We start from the raw sequence: 26,098 nt of genomic DNA on the forward strand, positions 1-26,098 counted from the left end.
ATTGAGTAAAACCAACCCATATTCATTCCTGAAATAAGAATCTGAGTCTCAAAGTACCTCTTAGAAGACCCCAAAGTTGGTTCCTCCTCACACATCCCTTTCCATAATTTGCTGAGATTGTTAGCATGGCGTAGAACAAGGTCAAGAGAAGCATTCCACTTCCCACTGTGCTCAGACACTGTCGAGCACTTAGCACTAGCTTAGAGACTTGATCACCTGAATAACACACATCCCATTAGCTCAAAGCTTTAGGGGAATGAAATGAAAAGTTGTTCTTCCTCAAATAAAGGTAGATTCCTGTCATTTGCCTGGAGTTGGCTCAAAAATCAGAAGCTAGATTTAAAGTTCTCTTACATTTAAAAGAAAAGAAACTCAGATCTAGCCTTTAAACACAGCACAAAAATACTAATACCTTTGACAGAGTTAAGGAAAGATATATAGTACTTAACACAATCAGATGCTTCCCTCCTACTAATGAAATCCAAGAAAAAAAAATGAAACTTTGGGAGAGAAAGGTAACCAGTTGACTTTTAAATCCTTGATTTACTGCTGCAGAGAAGGCAGACCTGAATACAATATGGTCACAAAACTTTCAGTATCACAAGGGCCCAGGATAACCGTGTACAGTTGTGTGAGGGGGGAAAAAAGAGGAAAAGAGATAGAAGGGTGTTAAAGTCTAACTTAGCCTACTTTTGAACTATGCCATGACTTGTTCCTATGTTAATCCTCTTACCCTCACCATACTATTGCTCTCTCCCCTATTCTGGAACATAAAACAAATATATGAGCAAAAGGCAAAAACAAGTGTGCCATGAAATGTGAAGTAATACATCCATATCTTGGAGTTTAATAAGAAAAAGAGTACCAACTTTTTTATTTGGGTTAAAATTAGTATTTTCTCTGCAGAGAAGGTTGGAATACTGTAGAGATAGCATTCTTGATTCTGAAAAAAAAATATTTAAACACAGTATTTGTTGGTTTGGAATTAATAAGGTATTAAGTTACACTAAGTTAGCTTTATAATACTGGTAGCTTTTCCTTTTTTTGTGGATGGGGGAAAAATAAAGCTTGGGAGAAAGGAAACTCCACTATTAATATCTTTATAATATGCTGACCTTATGTGCAGGAATGAGGTTAATAAGAATAGAATCCAATAATTCTTGGGTTACTCCATCACCTTCCATGATGATAGAACTCATCAAGTCCAACATGTGCATTTGTACCTTCTTATTGTGGCTATTGCTAAAAAGGACACAGAATAAATCATATTAAAATTTTATTTTAAATGCAGAGATTACAACCTCTAAGAATTCCAAAGTTTAGAATAAAAGGGCTATACTATTACTTCTCAATTTACTACTCTATGTATACATTAGTAAGGCCAAGCTGTTCTGATTTCAACTGCTCTGCTTACTTTCTCAACCAACTGACTATTATTCTGCAAAGAGGCAGTAACTTATGAAAGAGGATCTCTAATTTAGTTTCCCCAATCCATATTCAAGTTGAAAGTAGAGTTTAAGTAGGATTTATTTAAACTCTTCTTGCCCCAGTAGCCCCAAAGTATGAACTAGTGAACATAAAGTCAGTGACAGGACAGCTTTGCTTAGGCTGGATCTGGGTTCTAAAAGTATTTATTTAATTCATCCATGGCACAAAGTGAGGAGACAAGAAAAAATATTGGTAAGGCAGAAAGCAGGACAAGGGAAACTAATTTTCTAATTCCTTCCATTGAATTTCTTCTTTACTATAATTGAAATACTGAGAATTTCCAGAAAATCAGACCTATCCAGATTCAAATCTGCACAAAATTGCATTGGATCAAATAGAAATGAGTTACTAATGCATTAATAATTGCATTAATGCTGAAAATTAAAAGTTTACCACATATAGCAAAAACTTCTTACCTGCTCTTTGTCACTTAAACTAGACTTCAAAATAACATGATACAACATAGCACAATGGAAAAAGCAATGAATGTAGAAGACAGTTCACTTAATTATAGATAATAAGACTGTAGCAACTTATAAACTCTCAGAGTCTCTGTCTCTGTTATTATATAAAAGATTAATTTATTTTCATTGCCATTCCTTCCCCACCCCCCCAGTGTAGATCTCTACCTTACAGGGTTCTCACAAATAATGGCCATTTATACCTGTAAGTCATTGCCAGGACTCACACTACTAAAAGGAGTACTGTGAATTAACTTCATTAACTAGAATTTCAAGCACCATCCTCCAAAGGCTGTATTATCAAATCAATTCTGTGTTTAAAAAAAGTTCCCTAACAATAATTTTTTTTTAAATTTAAGACATACAAAGAGATTTTAAGTGAAAGAAACAACAACATTTAGGCATTTTAATTTCTGTTTATCAATAATTTATGAGGAGAAGAAAGGAAGTATTTTTCCAAGAAAAATAATAAAATCTTGTCATGAAAGAGATTTCAAGGGAATTTGAAAGAGGAAGTGATAGTGACTTGAGGTACCAAATCTTAGCATTAAGAAAACAAAATACAGAAGTGATGTCTTACACATCAAGAACACCTTTTGAACTATTCAAAGTATTTTTGTATACACTAGTTAATATTTCCTCACAAAAGGAGAATTAGGAAAAATAAGGAACATTTAGCTAAGATTATTCACAATTTATTTACTCAGTTTAGGAATTTTCAATGCCCCAAAAGTCACAAACCAAATGGGCCATAATGTCACCAAATATCTCTTTCCCCACCTGTTCCCCTCGTCTTTGCCTTCTCCAAATGGATGCAGAATTCTGGAATAGGGAAAAAAAAAAAAGCTGCCACACCTACCTTCAATCTTGTTAGCTGCCACAAAAGTGGGATCAGGATAATTAGCAGCATTTTCTCTGCCATTTTTTAAAAGATCCCTCAACTTATTTGTTCAATTCCATCCATATCCCTCAAATAAGAAAAAAACTGCCTACTATTTTTGTAATTAATGAATTATCTGGGCCTTTCTGCTCTCTATATATTTTGCCCATATTACTTCATTTGCCTTTGTGTACTGCTATCAGAAGTTTGGAAAAGGAAAAAAAAAGTAGTGAAATATAAGTTTCTACTTGTAGTCATAATAGTATGAGGTCTGAAGGAGGAAAAGCTGAAATTCACTACTAGCTGTTTAAATTGCCTGTGAATCTCTTATTTATACTCTTTCTCTTTCGAGGGCATAAGAATCAAAGGCTGACAAGATGGAAACTCAGTGACAAAAAAAAAGATGATGATTTTAGTACTCAGTACAAAAATATCTGAATTTATTGACTCTAGATTTTAGTGATGGATACTTTACCAATCTCTGTAGCTTGAAGTGCTTCTATTACAGAACTGAGGAGAGATACTAGGAGGGGTGGATGTGGAGGAAACAATGGGGTTACCGAGGGAGGGGGATGTGCACAGCATTCTGTTTAAAAAGCTATTTCTGGTATTTTACTTGGAGTTGGGAACCAAACTACTCAAAGTTTGGCTCAACAAACTAGTTAAAGGAGACCTACTGTTTTCCACACAGGTCAATACTTTGCTACAGAAATAATAACTAAATTGGAATTTTGACTAGAAAAAAGGGCTAACTTGGGGAAGGAAGAGTATGTAACTTTGAAGTGAGGAATTCTGGACTACAGAAGGATATCAGGGAGCAAGGGAGAAAGATTTAAAAAAGGGAGATGGGAGATATTAAAAAAGAGTTTGCCTACAATTCTGCCTAACACACAGGCAACGTGCAACTAAAAATCCTTTTCTCATTTCTTTTTAGACTGGTTTGGAAAACTCTAAACCCCAGTTATCCAAATGTCCTCAACTGAGGACTCTTAAGCTTATTCCACTATCTTCTTCAAGCTTATTCCACTATCTTCCCATCAAATTTCTGCCTCTCCCCTCCAATACTTTCTTCTTTACAACTGAAATTCATGGAAACCCTGAAAAGAATCTAGAATGCAATCCATAAATATCCAGAATCTACTGTACAAGATATGAATCATACACTATAATAAAAACTCTTAATGGTTTTTAGCACAATTATATACAACTATACTGTAATCTTTTTCAGGAAGGAACTATTTCTGTAGCCTCCCACAGTAATTAGTACAGCTCTGAGTACAAAGTATGCACTAAACAAGTTAAGCCCAAAGACATATTTCCATTATTCAGCTTTCTGCTGAAGGTTCTCTCCCTGTTAAATATTTTCCGGAACATAATTCTTTTTTATCTCTTCAAAAACCTTGATGATAAACGGTATGTGGAAGTAAAAAAGAAAAATCAAGAGAAAGAGGAAATCTAAACAAAGCAACATATAAAATATATAACAACTTACTTGATCACTGAGAAGAGAGTTCTAAAAAGTTGAATAAAAATTTCATTGCAATCTTCCAATTCAAAGCAGATGTTATAGGATTTAACCCAAGCTAAATTCTAAAACAACAAAATTATTCAATTACATATATAGAGAATAATTTTACTAAATCAAACTATTGCACTTACTTTTAAAATAATTAAAAATGAAGTTTTAAAAATCTACAGAAGCACAATAGGCATGCAAGCTGAACTTTGAAACATTCACCTGAAACCAAACATTAACTTTCACCAAAACAAAACAAAAAAAGCAGAAGGTATTACAGAAAGGTTTAATGTCTCTTCTCCAATTATTAAATAAATCTGCTTGATGAGAACAAACAGAGCTTTCAGTTAAATTACTTTAAAAATAAAAAAATTAAGAATTTTAAAACTTTCATTCTCAATAAAATTTTAAAAAATTCTAACAGAATATAATTTATGTTACTAAGACATGTAAGACTAACTTTAATTTGGCTAAACAAACTGTGGAACATGAATGTAAAGGAATATAACTATTCGATAAAAAATGATGGATAAGAATAATTAAGAGAAGCAGGGTAAGACTTTTAAGAACCATTGTAAAGTGACAAAAGCAAAACTAGGAAAACAATACAAACAATGACTACAATGATGTAAATGGAAAGAACAAAAGACAAAATCGAAAGCTGTGTAATTATGGCTTAGCTTGAGAAAATGAACCTCCCTTATTGGCAGAAATGGTGGCCTCTGAGTGTGGACAGTATATATGGCTGCCCTGGCACATAGCAGGGGTTCCTAATTGACTAATGTATTAGTTGATTTTGTTAAATTGCAAATTTTATTCTTCATTACAAAGTAAAGTTTGTTGGGTAGAGTAGGAAGAAAGGTTATGTAAGTAAATAAAAGTAATATAAAATAAGATATCAATATAAAAAAATTTAAGGACTTAATATTAATTTAAATTGGGAAAAAAAGTGAATGTCATATACAATGAAAGCCATTTCATGCCTTCACAGTGGTCTAATTTCTCAACTGGCCCGACTACATAAATATGAAGAGCAATACCATTTTAATAAAGTTCTTACCTCTAATAAGTAAAAATATCTATTAAATTGTGGACTCTTCGTATCTTCCAAACCTTTTAACTGTCTTGTAATGAATAAAAATATGTCCTGCAAAACAAAAACATAAAATATATCAACAAAGAAACCAAAACAATGTTATTATCCCTTGCATCATTAATGTTGTGGCTATAATAAAATAAATAAAAACTTTCTCCTTAGCTAGTTTGGTATTGTGTGACTGGACAGGTAAGTGAAAACAAAAAATATTGCAAACTGTAGAAACGGGACTGTAAACGTAAAAGCAGCTATTCATTTCCATACATCTTTAAGTGTTCTCAGACTGTGGGGCAGCAAGGCAACCCACATAGCACAGTTTCGTGTAAAACACAAATACATATATATTCCCCTAGCATACCACCCCTAACTCTCTGCCCACTATCCCATTCTTCCAGCCAGGCAGGAAACTATTTCTATAGAATTAAGCCAGGTGTGGGAATTTTTCCCACTATTCAGCCTGTACATACATTCATGTTCAGTACTTAGTCTTGTACATGCGAGACGTAACTATAAAGTAATGAGAGTGATTCTCTTCTGTAGCTTGTGGAAGCAGAGGAGGAATGATCATAGCAGAGACATGTAGCAACATGCTTCAACTTGCAGCAGGAGTAATTTCAAGGTCAGCAGTCAGTCTTGTGCTAGCAGCTGTGAAGAACATAAGTGTGTGCTGTTTCATGTCAGCATAAAAATGAGTGACCAATTTTAGATCAAAAAATTAATAAATTTTGAGTGAAGTTACACAAATCTGCAAGTGAGACATTCAACATGTTAATGGAAAAATTTTTTTTTTCACAGACTGAGTAATGACAGGAGTAAAAGTTTTTAACTGGCACGAGAGATTTAAAGAAGGTAAGGAAGATGATTATAATAATGCTTGAAAATCACTAGTCACCTACAAGACTGATTAAAATGTTGACAGTTGAGAGTTCTGTTCATTCAAACAACCAAAACTAAATTTATGAAGAGGTTGATTCTGAAAGAACTTAAATGCCAATAATGTTTCTGGAAAGACCACACTACACATTTTAAGTGACAAACTGAAACACAGAAGACTTGACAACTTCTTATCTTTCAGGGGAAGGAAGCTGAATAAAATACTGAGAACTTTGAGGGAATCATTGATTGGGGATGAAACATGGTGTTTCCAGTGTGCCTGAAAAACCAAGTGTCAAACTCTGTTGTGTAAAACACCAAAATTTTCTTGTAAGCCCTCAAAAAGTATACATATGAGGCCCCCCACAAACATGTATGCATATCAAAATCACAAGACAGGTGATTTGTTTCCTTTACACCAATGTCTTTGTTTATGCAAAATTCATCCCACAAGGTCTAACAGGTTGATTATGCAGAAATTCTGAAGCATGAAAAATTCTGTGCAACACAAAAGGGATGAACTGTGACCCAATAACTGGCTTCTTTACCACAACAAAGCTCGAGCTCACAACATGCATTCCATCAGTTCTTGAACAATAGTATTTCCCAGCTTGATCACCCATCTTATTCACTAGTCTTGGTTCTGGATGACTTGGACTGTTTGAAAAAATTCAAACCCACTCCCCACCCTTAAAGAACAAAGATTTGACACTATAGAGGATAAAATAAAGAATGTAACAAAGACTCTGAAGGCAAAAAAGGAGTTCCAAAAACATCCAGAAAGCAGCATCATTAAAACGATCAAGTTTCCAAAGTAAGTAAGAACTTGAAAGGAAAAACCTTTGAGGTCTACAAATTTGTTTTTTTTTTAATGCCAGTCTCATTACTTTATAGTCACTTCACACTTTGCCATTTTCACTTTTTTTATTGGGTATGTTTTGTTAATATTAAACAAAATAGGCAGTTTTCAGAACTACCCCCAAATTACCCTTTAAAAGTGCTATTATGGGTGCACAGTTAATATAAATAATTAGCCTTGATATTTCTTAGTAAAGATAATGTAAGCCATATACTTTCATTGGATGAAATGGTTAATATGAAATTCATAAATTCCATAGGATAGAATTGGTAACAAATTACAAAAAGAAAAGAGCTTTTAAAAAACGATTTTACCTTGAGTTTGTCATGGGAAGTATATGGTGCTTCTGGAGCATAGATTCGGAAAATATCAGCCAAACAACATGCTACAAGAAGACGTACATCTTTGTTGGGATTCCTGAGGAAGAATTCAGATGCAAGATGCAAGGCTAGAGGGAGATACTGCTGCTTTTCATCTTCTGAGTCCTGATCCATGTCCATAAACGTTTTTACTACCATCTGATACAAAAAAAAAAGTCTAAATAAAATGTATAAAGCCACCATCTTTATTAGATATCAATAACGAATGTTTCATTAAAAATAATCAACACCATTATTATGCAGAATTTTCAACACTGTTACTATTCAGCTTAAGGAATATTATCAATTTTTATAATCTTGATTTCTACTTAACTGTTTTTTACTGAAACCTGAACAAGAATTTTTTCTAAATTGGTCAAAGAGAACTGAATGAAATACTTTTTATACTTCTATAATGTCACATAAAGCCATTAATGCTTGATTATTCATTTGTAGATTGTCTATATGGTCCAACATTACCAAGAGACTTAATGGTATTATGTTGATAACCTGTCTCTTCTCTCTATTCATTTCATATGCAGTTACAGAAGGAAAACCTCTGACCTAAATAAATACCTACTTCCCAATTTAATCTCATATTCTGCAAAATTGAGAAATAGGTTAATATTTATGTTGCCCAATCTGCACTGAATACAGTTGTTACCAATATCATAAGTTATCTGTATTTAGAAAAAGTCTTATATTACACATTAAGAAGCCATGCTCATTTGATTATGAAGCAAAACCTCTACTGAAGGAAAAAGGCCTTAAATAAAATAAACTAAATATAATTATAAAAAAGCATATTTATTTAATTTTAATTGTTCTCTTTTATTGCAAAAAGTCAGTAAACATTCTTCAGTCTATAAAACACCCCTCCTACTACAGACATAAGGTTATATTTCCACAACCTTTGTGCAGAAGGCCCCTTCCAGTCACAGAAATTTAACAGCTCATATGCATTTCCTTTTGCTGTCAGACATACTCTAAGTTAGTTTTGCTGAACTGCTTTTTTTTCCCCTTTCTTTTTTTCCCATTCTTTGTTTTTCAGTGCCTGATATCTGTTGATTCATTGAAGAGATGGCTATCTGGGATGGGGAGAGATGGATATAGTTGAAAACAACTGTGATGTACTAATAAAAATTTTTAAAAGATTTGCCTGGCAAAGTCAGAGGCAGTGCTAGCAAAATGTAGAGTTTGATTTTGATACTCTCCCATTTCCACAATGACATTCTTTTCTTTTCTCCTGGTGCTTTCTAATGAAACCTATCCAATGAAACACACTATTAGTTCAGCTTTCTAAAGTATAATTGATAATCCAAGCGCTAACCATTAATGGCTTAAAGTATGGCTCGTCCCAGGGGAATTTGCTTCTTACAAATAGGCTTTTTAAGACCTCAAAGATTTTAAGATCAAAGAATATGATGTACATGGCAGTCAAGGTTACTTAGTATAGTACACAGTAGTATAAACATAAGACAATGGTGGAGGGTACAAGATAGAGAAGCATACCTGAAGGTATAACATGGTCAGGAATAGCGGTGGAGCTGTCAAAAATGGAGTGGATGTTAACAGCCCCTATCCGTTCAGTTTAGAATGTTCCTTTCTTACTTCACAAGAAAGCTGAACTCCAACAGCAGTCCATTACCACCAAGTACTGAGGTAGGTAAGGTCCACTAGTAATTCCTTAGCTCTTGCTTCTTTTCTGTATCCTATTACTACACCTAGATAGGTAGAGAGAGGCTCCTTAGCAAAACCCCATTCACAGTCTGGGCCAAGAGGCTTTCATGAACCAAAACTCATTTTCCCTAACTGAGCCAAAAGAGGTGCCTGTACTTTGCCTGCTTCCTCCTATGTCACAATAATACTTCTACTAACAGCAAATATTTTAATGGCATAGTGGAAAAGAACTCCGGATTTGGAGCCTAGGTTTGAATCCCATCTTTATTACTTATTATCGATGTGATCCTGAACAAATAATTTTCCTTCTTTGGGCTTTAGTTTTCTTACCTGTAAAATAAGGAGATTGGACTAGATGACTTCTAAAATCCATTAAGATCTAAATCTGTGTCCTCTTCCTCTTTTCTTCTTTACCACTAGTCTCAAGAAGATGGAAGAGTAGTTCTAACCCAGGCCCATCTTCCTGAATGGGATTTGGAAGCCACCTTACTCTAAGATACCATGGAGGTTCTGTCTTTTATGCTGCAGCTCTTACTTATCACTGAGTACCCAAGGCCTGAACTTGGAGGTCTCAATGTGGAACCTACTGCCTTACATGGAGGCCCCACCTACTCCCCTGTGTTGTAGAACTATCAGAGAAAAAAAATGAAATAATATTTCAGCCCTTGTTGAGTACTAAAATACTTGAATCCTTGATCAGGTCCAACCAGGAACCAGATATATATTCTTTGCGTAGCATATCTTCTGCCTGCATCAATCCTTTTATCTTGAGAGAAAGAATATTAGTAAGGAAAATCAGCTAAAAAAAAATAAAACCAGGAAGGCATAAGATTAAGGGAAAATTTGGAAAGGTTGGTCAGTAAGAAGGGCCATTTCATCAAAGACAAGAGAAAAGAAGGAGACGGTGGGGAACAACGCTAGGCGATGTGAGACAAAGGGAAGAAAAGAGAGCTCCCAGGGCAACAGAAAGATGTATAAAGAATATAAGCAGGCAATAAAATAACCAAGAAGAAATTTCAAAGAACAAGAGTAAAAGATGTTGTCTGGGGAAAGTATGAGAGGAAGAGAAAATGAACTGGTTTCAGCAAGGGTAAGGGATGAAAGTTGAGAACTCAAGTGAAGGGTTTTACATATGTTGGGTGGACCCCTGGTGTGAATTTATGGAAGGATATGAACAAGAGATCCACAGAACAAGTTCACATGGATGGCTTTCAAGCTGTATCATTTAAGCAAACATCCAAATCCATGAGACCACAGATCCATTTGAATGTATTTGCATAATTTCTGCTTATCTTCCATTTTATTCCCTTCTCAAACCACTAAAACACAAGCTAAATTAACTTGGGACAGAGTACCCATACTATCTAAAGTTAAACATAACTAATTAAGTATTCTATGTTGTCTACTTCATCCCCTACTTTGGAAGAACCCAACCTCTGTCTTGTTCCTCAATCCTCTTTTTTGGATCAGCCCCACTCTCTGATTCACATTGCCGTCTCTGGGTACTACCAGTACCTCTCTTCTAAATTGACAATTCTTTCTGAAGGAAAGAAAATTCCAGGCTGTCAATTTGAACGTTGGCATTTCAATGGAAGTCTTCCAGTCAAGATAGTGTGATACTTACAGTGGTATCAATGTAGCTGCAGAATTTTAATTTTAATTATGAGAAAGAGTTCCAGTAAGATTGCTTGAATCCAGGAATATCTGGTTCCTAAAAAAATTTGTAAAGCTTAAAGCCATTCTTTCCTGTCCTAACAGGGCCTATCATGCCAGAGAATAATCCAGGGGAAAAAATTCCACTTTCTGCCACTAGATGGTAATAAATTCCAGTGGCTAGATATGGATCCCAAACTGGAAAAGGGCACTTAAAAGATAAATGCAGGGAGGGGAAAGTATGTAAACCTTGCCAAATTACCTCTTATACCCACTAGCACAGTAGTATAGTTTATAGAAGTTCACAAAAGATTATCTTTTTTCAGGTCATCAACTTCCCTTTTCCTCTTTCCTACATCTAACTGGCAGGGTTCTCTTCATACACATCCCTAAATCATTCCTATAATCCTAAAATAAGTACTAACTAATTTCCAAAAGTTACAATACTTCTAAAAACTTAATGTATTTATTACAAACTTGAGAGGAAGTTAAGACTAAAGAATAGAGGTCCAGCCTTGGAATCATAAAGACTTGTCACATATTGGCCACATGACCACAGATAAAAATCACAACTTTCCAGCACAGACAACTTTCTAAGACTGATCTAAGGTATTGCACTTGGAATCAGGAAGACCTGGGGTTCAAGTCCTGTCTCAGACACTTAATAGTTTTTGACCCTAATGAAGTAATTTCGGTGTCTCAGTTTCTTCATTTATAAAATGAGGGGGTGGGGAACAGATTCAATGGCCTCTGAGGGTCCCTCCTAGCTCTAAATCTATGCTCCTATAATCCCTATGACCATAAATTACAAAGAACAAAGATTTGGTACTCTCAAGGATAATATAAAGAACGTAATTTGACTGCATTAAGCGTTTTATTTCCAGGAATAAGAAAGTGATTTTCCCCCTGTACTCTGCTTTGATCAGACCACAACTGAAGTTCTGTTTTCAGCTTTGTGTATCAGAGGTCTTGAAGGACAATGATAAACTGGAAAGGATCATCTGAAGAAACTGGGGATGTTTAGACTAAGGAAGAAAAATCTCAGGGGAAAAATGTTAACTGTCTTCAAGTATTTGAAGGTATGTCATGTGGAAGAGGCATCAGACTGCTCTGGTGGCTCTAGAGATTGGAAACTAGGCACAATGGGTAGAAGTGGAAAAGAAGCAAATTTACAACAATAAAGTGTCTAACAATCAGAGCTGTTCAAAAGAGTAATAATAGGGCTGCCCCAGCAAATAGTGGATTCATTCCCCTTTACTAGAAGTTTTCAAGCAGAATCTGGATGACTACTTGTCCTATATGTTGTACTACAGAGTAAGAATTTTTTTATAACATTCCTTGGAAGAGATGGCTTTTGGGGTCCCTTCCAACTAATATCTAGGGATTGACCTAGAAACATATGACTTATAAAACTATAATGACGAATTAAAAGAAGACCTAAATAAATGTTGTTCATAAATAGGTCTGAGTGATAAAATAAAAAATGACAATATTCTCCAAAATACTTCATGTACTTAGTCAATATAATGCCAATCAAATTCTAAGGGATTTATTTATGTAACTTAGTAAGATGATAATGAAATTTATAAGTAAAAATAAATGGGAGATACAAGAAGCAGGCTGAAAAAAAGGTTAATGAAGGTGGTCTCTCAGAATTAAAATTTATTTCAAAGCAGACAGCATAAAACTACACGGTACTGTGCAAAAAATAACTAAGTAGATAAACGGAATAAGTGTTCCACAAATGCAACCAAAAGATAATCAAGTTATTAATATTTATTATTTAGCAAATTACTAATCTTTACATAGCAAAAACTGACCCCCCCCATTTGCTTCAACTACCTCCAAGTTCAATTAATTATCCACTAACACACATTAACAAAGAACTGTATTAAAAGCAAGCCAAGAGCTGGAAATAATTTATTTTCAAGTCACTTGAATTTAATCCAGTATCAAGTATGGGGGTCCAATTCTAAACATATCTGAAAGAGAAGTTATAAGTTATATAATTTATGACTGGAAAAAATAATGGATGGTAAGCAAGAAACTAGTAATTAGCAATGAATACACCTATTTTCTCACCTATACAAATTCTTTTTAAGAAAGATCTACTCTTGTGTAGAGTATCCTATATAAAATAGAAGGCCAGAGCAAGTAGGTTATCACAAGGATATTCATCAAATAATCACATTTTCAGAGTCATACAAATGACTGAAACTACTTACATTTTTATATCTCAGTAGTATTCAAGCAGTTGTAGCTGATTCCTTAGATTTTATAGAATTTCTGCACTTTGATAAGTACTCAATAACAAAGCGTTAGCATATTTTATTTTCTCCAGTTTTCAAGGTGGGAAAATCACCTATTTATTTTGTGCCAGCCAGAGCGCTGGGACATATTAAATGTGCACCTATATATGTATTGTGGGCTGGGAAGAGAGAATGCCCTAATGAGAAAATGTAAGCTTCCATGGTTCCAAAGGACCATGGGCTATTTTAAGTCTTCTCTCCTGATTGCTGGAAACTACTTGAGTATACTACTGGCAACTCTTTTCTAGTCCAACTAATCCTCAAATATCAGCTTTCTCCTAGGCATTCCCTTTCTATTCTTTCTTTCCCACTGGCTTCCTCTCTGTTCTTAATAATAAATAAATAAATAATATCAGCTACCATTTAAGTACTTTTCAAATATTATCTCATTTAATCCTCACAATAATCTTTTGAGGGAGGTGTTCTTATTAACCTCATTTTACAGTTGAGGAAACAGAGGCAAACAGGTAAAGTGACTTACCCAAGGTCACAAAGCTAGTAAGTGTCTGAGGACACGTTTGAACTCAAGTCTTCCTAACTACAGGCCCAGGACTCTATCCATTGTGGCACCTAGCTGCCTACTCTGAGCTTTTTGCTGGCTGTCCTGTTCGTCTAGAATTTTCTCCCTCTTGGTTTCCCCGTTTTCCTTCAAGTCTAAGTCCTTAACTAAAGTCCAACTTTCTGTAAGAAGTCATTCCCAATCCCTCTTAATGCTAGTTCCTTCCCTCTGGTGATTATGTCCAATTTATCCTCATTGTATACAGTTCATTTGCACAAAGCTGTTTGCATGTTATTTCCCCCGTTAGACTGTAAGCTCCTTGCCTTTCTTTGTATCCTGTGCCTGGCACACAGTAGGTGGCTAAGAAATGCTTGTTGACTAACTCCCCAACCACTGTCCTTGAGGTCACCTTCAGCAAAGATCCTGATGACAATGAAGCAGGACTTCAAAGGTTGGTATAACACCAAAGATGTCACTCTGTACTTCCTAACAGTTGTAGTCTGGGTTTTGTTTGTTTTGGTGGGTTTTTTTTCCCCAGAACCATTCCTGAAATGGTGAGGCTCTTCCAGTGTTTTAAGAGCAACATTCAAAAGGTACTGCCCAAATTCTCAAACAAGCATTATATTGCTTCCATTGTATTCTGTCAATATGCACTCTCTCACTCCTCTAGCTTTTAGTCTTCATGATTAAGGAAACTGCACTTAAAGTCACCAAGCATCTTGGATATATGTCCTCTTCACCAAATCTAAAAGCCTTACTCCCCTGACACCTCGGCAGTAGGCTACTCTTCTCCTTTTTTGAAACTTACTACTTTGATTTCCTCAATTTTATTCTACCTTGGCTCTCCTACTTCCCTTTCCTCAAATAATCCTTTTCTTCCTGCCCTTTAAATAGGTTCCCTAAGGTTCAGTCTCCCAACACCTGCTTTTCTCAGTCTAGACTTTCTCCTTTAGAAATAGCATCTACACTCAAGCTTCAACTATCACTTCTAGGCAAAGGGATCTCAAAACTATTCAAAGACCCCTATAGCTCTGATCCCTCTCCTAAATATCAATCTTCCATTTCTAATGGTCAACACTTGTGCACTTGATCATAAGGCACGCTCGACACCTCAAATTCAATCTATTATTTTCATTTTTCCTATTTTGGTGAAAACCATTCCCCTAGTCTTTAAAAAAAAAAACTTCATATTCGTTGCTTTTATATAATTTTTATTTCCAAATATATCACTTCCTTCCCCTTCCTACAGAGCCATCCTTCAAAATAAAGGGAAATAAAGTTCAGCAAAACTAACTAAAAAAGACATCAACAATTTGAGAGTATACTGATGTACCACACCCATAGTCTCCCACCCACCTCAGCAAAGAAGAGGAGCTTGTGGTTCCCGTGGTTGTTTTTGGAGGGGCGGGAAAGGGAGATGGTTCTTTCTTAAATTGTAGTCATTGTGTATATTGTTTTCAGGGCCCTGCTTATTTGCTTTTGTATCTCTTCACTGTTTCTTAGAGTGCACTAATATTTCATTATTCATGTACTGAAATTTGTTTAGACATTCCCCAATCTTTGGGCATCTATTTCCATTTCTTTGCTACATCAAAAAGTGCTGCTATAAATATTTTATTGTGTATAACACCTTTCTTTTGGTCCCCAACCTCTGGTGGTTCCCCCAGCCAACATAGGCAGTGGTAGAACAAAAAATGCACTAAATTTGGACTTACACGAGCTGGGTTTAAATCATAGTTCTGCCATTTGTTAGCTGTCTGATAATGAACAAGTTACTCAATTTCTATGGCTTTATTTTCCTCATCTGGAAAATGGGAGGTTGGACTACATAATTTCTAAGATCCCTTTGTACTCTAAATCAATTATCCCTTTCCCTTGCCCCTAATAAATACTCAGTAACCAAGTCCTTATTAATAATTTTGTGTTTCATCAACCAAAAAACTTTTAAAATTGTTCATTCTATGGCCATCATCCTATCACTACTCAGATATAATGCTCATTGTTTTCTCATATGATAGAATCTAGAGCTAGAAGGCACCTTAGAAATCATTTATTCTAAATGTCCTCATTTTACAGGTTGGAAAATGGCTGATTGCACACTAATACTCCCAACTTTGATTCAGATAGTAAGCAAGCTATCTTAAGATAATAGTACCCCCATAGTGACCACCATAGGAAAAAAATGGTCTGACAGTGATGCCACTACTAGGCATATATGCCAAAGAGATAAAAACAGAGGGGAAGGACCCACATGTAACAAAAATACTTATAACAGCACTTTTGTGGCAGCACCCACCCTAAGAAATAAAGTAGGTACCCACTAAATGGGGAATGGATCAGCAAATTATGATGTATGAAGGTAATGGAATATTATTGTGATGAAAGAAACGATAAAAATTTTTTTAGAGATTTAGAGAAAACTAGGAAGACACTTGTATTAACTGATTTAAATATAAGTGAGAAGCAGGAAAAAAATTGATAAAATTACTATCATACTTTAAGGAAAAACAATTTTAACAGACATAAAATCTCTAATAAGTTTAAAGGACCTTATTTCAGATCCTCATTACCCCTCATTTAAAAGTAGCTAGCCAATTGCTCTCCCAGCCTCCAAACTAGATCTTATCTCTTACTCCCAAAGTAATACATCCATTATTAGATCACTGTCAAAGTAATTTTCCTACTACTCTTCAGTGCCTGACACTCAAGGCCCTCAACAATCTGGTTCTTACTTTTCTAACATTATTTCATAGTTTCTCCTCCCACCTTTGCAGACTCCACACCTGTCAAATTGTTCTTTCCCACTTAATAAATGTTCACTGAACTAAATAGTGTAACACCTGCTAAGAGACTGATAATGTGATAGTGTGGTAGATAGTGGATAGAGTCAGGAAGTCCTAGGTTCAAAGACCACTTTGGGCACTATGACCTAGGGCAAGTCAACAGACCTCCAATCAAAAGGTTCCTCACTTGTAAAATAGAGATAATAATAGTTCCTACCTGAAAGTTGCTGTGGGGATCAAATGAGAACCTAAGTAAAAGACTTTTGCAAGATTTAAAGTGCTGTACAAATGTGAATTTTTCTTTTTCTTCTTTCTTCCTTCTCCTTTCTCCTTTCTCCTCCTCCTCTTCTTCATTTGTTCTTATCAGGCTTTGGAAGTAGTCCCAAGGGGAAATTATACTTTCTGAGTTTGTCAAGACTTATCCAAGGGGGCTACTGAGAATAAGTCTGCTAACAGCAGCTGGGAACAATTTGTCAGCAAATTTTTCCCACATCTTTAGCGAGACTGTATCTTCAAACATTCCATTAAAACTGAAATTCTAATAGCCCCAGCATCTCATATAACTTGAGCAACAAGACTCACTCACAAAGAACATCAGACACTTATTATCACTGGGATGTGACTTGTCAATAAAGACAGAGGGCCAAGGAAGCTGACTGGGCACGATAGGGAAAGGTTTAAAACTGGTTTAAAACTCATTTCCCATCAGCTGCTCTGCTGGGTTTTGACTATAAAAACATTATGATAGCCAAGATAGTGGATTAGGGGAAGCCACTCTAAATAGTCGTCTCCAAACAATTTTAAAATAACACTTCAAATCAACAAAAGGTCAGGATGACATTTTTCCAGCCTAAGAAAACCTAAGAGATTGGTAGAGGTCTGTGAGACAGGAGTGGAGGCCTGCCCAGATCCCACACATGCAGTAGGGTAACACAGCTACCATAGCAGCTGATTCAGAAGCTCTCAGCCCAGAGATGGAAAAGGGTGATTGACTATTCTACTGCCCACATGCAGTACAGAGAGGAGCGCTGTGGGTTGTCACATGAGAGCAGGGGCCTAGGGCTAGAGGTTTGCAGTTGCCTTTGCAGAAGATCAGGGGCCCATCCTGGGTAAAGACCAGAGCTCAGACCAGAAGAGTAGTGACCAAACCTCTTTCAGAATCACAACACCTTAAAACAACCAAAAACTAGCAGGACTAACTCTGAAGACAGCAGCACCAAAAAGCCTGAAGCTTGAGATAATGCCTCCCCACCCCAATATGAGCAGAGCCCAACTTTAACATAGAGTTCAAAATCAAGAAACAGGCCGAAAAAATGAGCAAACAAACAAACAAAAAAAGAATTTCATCATTAAAAGCTACTACAGTGGCAGGGGAGACTAAGACAAACTCAGAAGAAAATAACAATGTGAAAACGGCTACAAAAAAATTTAAAAAAAGAAAGAAAACAGCTACCAAAAAAAAAAAACCTCAAAGAAAAATGTTAATTGGAACCAAATGCAACAAAACTTTCTGGAAGAGGTAAAGAAGAGATAAGAGTGGTAGAAGAAAACTTGGGGAAAGAAATGAAAGTGATGGAAGAAAATCATGAAAAAAGAATTAACAATTTGGTAAAATAGGGCACAAAAAATACTGAAGAAAGTAACTTAAAAAACAACTGGCCTCGGGGGCAGCTAGGTGGCACAGTGGATAGAGCACCGGCCCTGAAGTCAGGAGGACCTGAGTTCAAATCCAGTCTCAGACCAAACACTTGACACTAGTTGTGTGACCCTGGGCAAGTCACTTAACCTCAATTGCCTAAAAAACAAAAACAAAACAAAAACAAAAAAAAACCTCAAAAAACAAAAAACAACTGGCCTAATGAATAAAGAGGGACAAAAAAATTCACTGAAGAAAAGAACTCCTTAAAAAAAGCAGAATTGGCCAAATTGGGGGGGGTACAAAAACTCTTAATTCCTTAAAAATTAGAACTGGCAAGTGGAAGCTAATGACTCCATAAGCCACCAAGAAACAATAAAATCAAAAGAATGAAAAAAAATAGAAGAAAATGTAAAATATCTTGCTGGAAAAATAACTGACCTGGAAAACAGATCAAGAAGAGATAATTTAAGAATTAGTGGACTACTTGAAAGCCATGATCAAAGAAAGAGTCTAGACATATTTCAAGAATCATCAAAGGAGGGTAGGGGATGGCAGAGCCAAGATGATAGAGAAAAGGTAGGAACTCACTTGAGCTCTCTCCTAAACCCCTCCAAATACCTTTAAATAATGTCCCAAATAAATTTTCAAGGAGCAGAACCCACAAAAGCACAGGGTGAAACAATTTTCCAGCCCAAGACAACTTAGAACGTCAGCAGGAAAAGACTGTCACACCAGAGTAAGAGTAGAACTCAGTCTACTGCAGGCTACACCAGCACAGACCAGGCCCCAGCAAACTAAGAGCAGGCCTTGGGAATGACTGAATCAGCAGCTGCAGTGGCTGCTTCCACAGCTTTTGGCCCTTAGCTGTGTGACCCTAAGCAAGTCACTTAAACTAGACTGCCTCACCAAAAAAAAACCAAAAACAACAACAAAAACAAAAACAACAAAAACCTAGGGCTCTTGGCCCACAGACAATAAAGGAGTTGAATAACTGGTTAGAAGGAGATTACAGGGGTCCCTTTGCTGGCACCAAGGGCAGGACTCTGTTGCTTTGCCCATGCTCGAATACAGACTGAAGTCTAGTTTGACAGTCCCAGGGCAAGGAGGAACACTAGCAACACCAGAGCTTGCAGCTATGGCATATCGTCACAGTTCCAGGGCAGAAAAAAGTGCTTGTGGTTGCTCACAGACCACAGCACAGGCAAGGAGAGTAGTAAACACACCTCCTTAGATCATACCACCTAGGAAGAACTGAAAACTTACAGGTCTCTAGAAGTATCTCTGAAAACAGTTACACAAAACCCCTAAAGCTTGGGACAATGCACTGGCCACCATGGAAACAGACACCCACTTTAGAAAAAAGTTAAAAGTCAAGAAATGGGCTCGGAAAATGAGCAAACAGAAAAAATTCTGACTCCAGAAAATTACTATGGTGACAAGAAAGACAAGAAGACAACAAAGTCAAAGCTGCTACATCCAAAGCCTCCAAGAAAATATGAATTGATCTCAGACCATGGAAGAACTCAAAAAGGATTCTGAAAATCAAGTTAGAGAGATAGAGGAAAAATTGGGAAGAGAAATGAGAGTGACACAAGAAAATCATGAAAAAAGTCAATACCTTGGTAAAGGAGGCACCAAAAAATACTGAAGAAAACACCTTAAAAACAGAATAAGCCAAATGGTACAAAAGAGGTACAAAAACCCAATAAGGAGGTGAATGCCTTGAAAAGCAGAATTGGCCACTTGGAAAAAGAGGCACAAAAATTCACTGAGGAAAGAACACCTTAAAAAGTAGAATTAACCAAATGGAAAAGGAAGTACAAAAGCTCATAGAAGAAAATAATTCCTCAAAAATAAAAATTGAGCAAGTAGAAGCTAATGATTTTATGAGACATCAAGAAACAATAAAACCAAAAGAATGAAAAAAAAAATGGGAGACAATGTGAAATATCTCACTGGAAAAAAACAACTGACCCAGAAAATAGATCCAAAAGAAATAATTTTACAATTATTGGACTTTCTGAAAACTATGGTCAAAAAGAGCCTAGATGTCACCTTCCAAAGTGACATCCTTATAGAGGATGACATTCCCTATCAAGAAAAAATTCCCTAATATTCTAGAACCAGAGGGCAAAACAGAAATTGAAAGAATCCACTGATTACCTCCTGAAAAGAGATCTCAAAATGAAAACACCCAGGAATATTATAGCCAAATTCCAGAGCTCTCCAGTCAAGGAGAAAATTCTACAAGCAGCCAGGAAGAAACAAAATAACACGGAACCACAGTCAAGATCACACAAGATTTAGTGGCTTCCATGTTAAAGGAGCAGAGGGCTTAGAATATGACATTCTTGAAGGCCAATGAGTTAGGAGAACAACGAAGAATAATTTACCTAGCAAAACTGAGTATAATCCTTCAAGGGGAAAAAAAGATAGACATTTAATGAATAGAGAACTTTCAAGCATTTCTCATGAAAAGACCAGAGCTGACTAGAAAATGTGACATTCAAACAGAAGACTCAGGAGATGCATAAAAAAATGTAAACATGAAAGAATAATCATAGGGGACTCAATAAAGTTAAACTACTTACATTCCTATATGGGAAGATGATACCTGTAACTACTAAGAAATCTAACTAGGGCAGTGAAAAGAGTTTACATAGACATATGGTATAGTAGTAGTTGATTATGTTGAAATTATCTTAAAAAAAAAAAGGAAGGCATGAGAAAGAAGAATGCACTGAGAGAAGGGGGAAAGGAGAAACAGAATAGGGAAAATTTTCTTACATAAGAGTCTCACAAGGAACAGCAAAATAGGTGGGGGAAGGCAGGGAATGCTTGAATTTCACTCTTATTGGCAGAACACACACACACACACAAACACACACACACTCTCAGCTGTGAACAGAAATGTAACTTGCCCAATAGAGATGAAGGATGATAAAAAGGGAGGGTGGAATAAGGGAGGTAGCAGTTAGAAACAAAACAGACTTTTGAGGAGGGACAAGATAAAAAGAGAGAGAGAAGAAGCAGAAGAAAATGGGATGGCTGGAAATAAACAATTAGTAATCATAACTATTAATATGAATGGGATAAGCTCACACATCAAATGGAAGCATATAGAATGAATCAGAAATCAGAATCCAACAAAATGTTGTTTACAAGAGACACTTGAAACAGAAAGACACACAGAAAGAGTTAAATTAAAGGGTTATAGTAGAATCTAATATGCTTCAGCTGATGTAAAAAAGGCAGGGGTCATGATCTCATTCAAAGAAAAGCAGAAATAGATCTGATTAAAAGAGATATTCAGGGAAACTAAATTATACTAAAAGGTATCACAGACAATAAAGCAGTATCAAAAATTTTTACAACATGTTTCTTTGATAAAGACCTCATTTCTTGAATATACAGAGGACTGAGTCAAATTTATAACACAAGTCATTCCCCAATTGATAAATGGTCAAAGGATATGAACAGGCAGTTTTCAGATGAAGAAATCAAAGCTACCCATAGTCATATGAAAAAATGCTCTACATTACTATTGATTAGAGAAATGCAAATTAAAACAACTCTGAGATACCACCTCACACCTATCAGATTGGTTAATATGACAGAAAAGGAAAAGGATAAATGTTGGAGGGAATGTGGGAAAATTGTGACATTAATGCATTGTTGGTGGAGTTGTGAACTGATCCAATCATTCTGGAAAACAATTTGTAACTATGCCCAAAGTGCTACAAAAACCCCTTTGACCTAGCAATACCACTACCAGGTCTGTATCCCAAAGAGATAAAACAAAAAGGGAAAAAAGACCTATTTCTACAAAAATATTTACAACAGGTCTTTTTGTGGTGGCAAAGAATCGGAAATTGAGAGAATGCCTATCAATTGGGAAATGGATAGGTTGTGGCATATTATTGTGATGGAGTACTACTGTGCTATAAGAAATGTTGGGGTAGGGTAGTGGTTTAAGAAAAACATGGCAAGAACTATATCAACTGATGCAAAGTGAAGTGAGATCATTGTGCACAGTAATAGCAATGAATCAATACAACAATCCAAGACAATTCCAAAGGATTCATGATGAAAAAAAAAATGTTATCTACCTCCAGAGAGAGAGAACTCATAAACTCTGAGTACAAAGTGAAGTATAATTCTCATTTTCTTTATTTTTCCTTTTAAAAAAAATGCGGCTAACAGAAATATGTTCTGCATAATCTCACATACATAATAGATATCATCTTGCTTGACTTCAGTGGGTGTGGAAGGGTTAGGAGAAAGGGAGTGAATTTTGAACTAAAAATCTTAAAAGAATGTTAAAAAGAAATAAATAATAAATTGAAATGTTAAAAGAAAATAAAAACATCATGCCTCCCCTAGGATAAGCTCATTACCTGAAATATCATCATCACCGTCATCGAGACTGATTCAGTTTTGATACTCAACATCACCTAAGCTCCCTCAGTTGCCTCTCTCCTCTGATTAGAAGAATGGAGAAATACCCCCCTCCCCACTTCAACCAAGCCTCCCTTATAGAGGGCTCAGAATTTTCCAGCTAAGTCTTCATTTCCCATCAGCTGCTCTACCTGGTTTAACTCTGAACATCATGTCCCTATTCTGGATACCCTCTGGCACCACCCCACTTTTCAACTTGTTTTTGTATATTGTCTTCCTCCAGTGGATAGTAAGGGCCTAAAGGCAGGAACTTTCTTTTTCTTATTTTTCACTTGGCCACACTACTTTGGAACTTCTCTGACTTCTCCACTATGTCCCCAAGTTCTGTACCTTCTCCCATCTCCAGCTTTTCAGTTTCCTTATTTTTTTTTGGGGGGGCAGGGGAAGAGGGGGATTCTTTTCCCATTAGATTGTAAGCACCTTGAGGGCAAGGAATATTTTTCTAAGCTCCTTGAAAGTAGGGACCGTCTTCCTTTTTTTGGAATTTTATCCCCAAGCTTCAAATAGTACCTGGCACATAGTAGGCACTTACTATGACTAAGACTAAAAAGAGGAGTCAGTGTAATATTTGCTGGAACTATATCAAATGCTACCACCCAACACATATCCTCACCAGAATATAAATTCAATGATGGTAGAATATCTTAAATGATCTTTGTGCTGTCCTTCAAAGCACACTTCTTTGCTTATTTAATAAATGGTTCCTGAATGGGTAATGTTGAAAATTATGATATTCCTACTATTTAATTAAGAAGAACATATCTTATTTTGGGGGTTCATGTCATAAGATCACCTTATGGAAAAGAGCATGTCATAAAAACTGAATTGTAAAATCATTAGACTATTTTTTTTTTTACTATCATGAACTTGACAAAACAAATAGGAACATTTCCTTATACAAAGATCAGAAAAAGATTGTATATGACTATAAATCACTATTATGTAAAGCTTGGTTTACTTAAAAGTTTAAATAAAGTTTAACACAATAGTTAAACTTGCTTTCATCTTAAATCTTTTCCTTTCCTGCTCTCCCAGCCTTTTCTGGCACTTACTGAGATCTGATTCTCTTCTTTCTAGTACTGGTTACACTTTCACTCATACCCCTACTTACTCACTGGCTGGGGGAAAAGGAAGAGGGCAATTGAAATATTCCTTGTTCCCAACTGCCACTTCCAGACTTTCCCATTACCACCACCACTCAGTAACCTGATCTCTTTTGTGGTTCATTCAATCCAAATTTATCACTCAATCAATATTCTGGTAGCTATTACCTACTGACCTCCTTAGACACTCTGCTTCCTTTCTCAATGAATTCAGTGTGTGGTTCAGTCTTTCTCTCCACAGCAAGTTCTGCCCTCATACTAGGGGACTTCAATATACATATTAATACCACCTCAAACATTCTAATTTCCCAGATCCTCAATCAACTCAATTTCAATGACCTACTCCTCCACTGCAGCTCAGCTAAAGAGATGGTTGGTTACACCCTTTGATCTTGCCATCACCCTCTTAATTCTAGTGCCTTCCTCTGTTGATTATTTCCTATTTTTTTTTCCTGTATATAGCTTGTTTGTACATTGTTGTTTGCATGTTGTCTCCCCTATTGGATTGTGAGCTCCTCAAGGACGAGGAATGTCTTTTGCTTTTGTTTGTATCCTCAGACCACAGTACCATAACTAGTATGGTAACACACACACACACACACACACACACACACACACACACACACACACCAGGTGCTTACTAAATGAATAAACTAAATAAAATACTAAATAAAATGTGATCTAACAAAAGTAAAGTTCAGCAGGACTACCACATAACTCCTTATTACTAGAAGCTCTGACTCTCAAAGAAGCTCAAAATTATGTTTTGTTTTGTTTTTTGGTTTCTATATCGCACTGTTGACTCATTCTGAGCCTGTAGTCAGGCAACACCTATTTTCTAATGATGTATTATCCAGTCAGCTTTGGGGATCCTACCCTAAGAACCAACCCATTTGACTGATGACTAAATGAATGCAAACTAGCTCACTTAGTACACTTTCATCTATTGACTGGCCTCAGACACCAGGCCATGCTTCACAAGCACATACAATCCAGTTGTCCACCCATATTATCTCATTATCTGTGTAAATAACCTTTCATCTATCCTTCCCTTCCCCCTTTAACTTTTTTCTCTGGGTACAGTTAAACAAATCAATTGTGTCATTATTTCTGGAAAGGGCTTGTCATTAAAAGAAAGTGTAACATCAGTGACTTCCCCAACCAAAACTCCTCTGTCCCTAACTACCACTCCTCCATATGTAAAACCTAAATAGAGCAGGCCTTGGAGACAGAAGAAGACAGCCTTACTTCTGACACTATTTTCATGATATGGAAAAGCCACTTAAATTCTTAGTGCTTCAGTTAGCTCTTTTTAAGGGAGATGGAATGCTGAGTTTCCCTGAGTGGGGAGATTCTACAAAGAGTCCTAAAAAACTCCATAATCCCAAACTCCCACTCCTTCACACACACAAAAAAGGAAGCTCTATTACACACATTTTATAGCCTTGAGTGACCTGTCAGTTTGCTTTCAAAAATAATTTTCAAAATTTACTGAAAAGGCTTTTCAGGAGCTGGTTATAAAGCTGGCAAACTAACCAGATATCTTTTTTTCCTCTGATGAGGAGCCTAAAATTAATTTTTCTACTTTTAGGAATTCTTCCAAAAGTTGTTGCTGAGTTTTTCAGTCCTGTCTGACTCTTTACGACCCCATTTGAGGTTTTCTTCACAAAGATATGTGAGTGATTTTGCCATTTCCTTCTCCAGTTCATTTTACAGATGAGATTAAATAGGGTTAAGTGACTTGCCCAGGGTCACACAACTAGTAAAATGTTGAACTCATGAAGATGAGTCTTCCTGATTCCAAGCCTAGTGCTCTGTCCACTGAGTTACCCAGTTGCCCACTGTACCATCTAGCTGTATGATGAAGCAAAAAATGTTACACTATAACACATACAGGAAAAGCTAAATGGATGAAGAATGTAATCTGCCCTTATCATGACAAGCTACTTTGGTGGTAACCTATAAAATTAGTCCATGAGTAAATGCACCTTGGACACATGCAGAACATAAAGAGCTAGGGCCAGAATTAAGTAGGAGAAGAACACCTGTTTATATTTGGGAAACTGTACAGTACTTTTTAATAATTTCCTCAAACCCATCTTTTTAACACCAATAAAGAACGGGTAATAATATACAGCAATGAATCAGGGAACAACATGATATCCAACTAATCAAAATTGTGAATAATAATAGCTAGCCTTTACATAGCACTTCAAGGTTTGCAACGCTCTTTAAACTATCTCATTTGATACTTGAAACAACACTGGGAGGTAGGCACTATATACTCAATATTTTTACAGTTGAGGAAATTGAAGCAGAAAGAAGTTAAATGATTCACTCAGGGTCACATAGCTACGAAGTATCTGAGGCTGGATTTGAACTCAGGTCTTCCTGACTCCTGGCCCAGTGCTATATCCAGTAGACTACCTATCTAGTAATAAA

The 26,098-nt window shown here is 36.1% G+C and overlaps 1 protein-coding gene across 2 annotated transcripts in view; it reads right to left on the bottom strand.

The window, feature by feature from the left end:
• Positions 1-26,098, bottom strand: part of PDS5A (PDS5 cohesin associated factor A) — a 147,328-nt gene that overhangs the window by 80,280 nt on the left and 40,950 nt on the right. For both annotated transcript variants that reach the window (XM_027836150.1, XM_027836151.1), the window contains exons 3-6: positions 7,488-7,691; positions 5,406-5,492; positions 4,322-4,419; positions 1,116-1,242 (exon numbers count right to left, since the gene is read on the bottom strand). In XM_027836150.1, the coding sequence (XP_027691951.1) occupies positions 1,116-1,242; positions 4,322-4,419; positions 5,406-5,492; positions 7,488-7,691 (516 nt within the window). The remainder of the gene's footprint in view (positions 1-1,115; positions 1,243-4,321; positions 4,420-5,405; positions 5,493-7,487; positions 7,692-26,098) is intronic.

This window comes from Vombatus ursinus, unplaced genomic scaffold (assembly GCF_900497805.2).
Source record: "Vombatus ursinus unplaced genomic scaffold, bare-nosed wombat genome assembly UNPS02014818.1, whole genome shotgun sequence".
In the NCBI taxonomy this organism is placed as follows: domain Eukaryota; kingdom Metazoa; phylum Chordata; class Mammalia; order Diprotodontia; family Vombatidae; genus Vombatus; species Vombatus ursinus.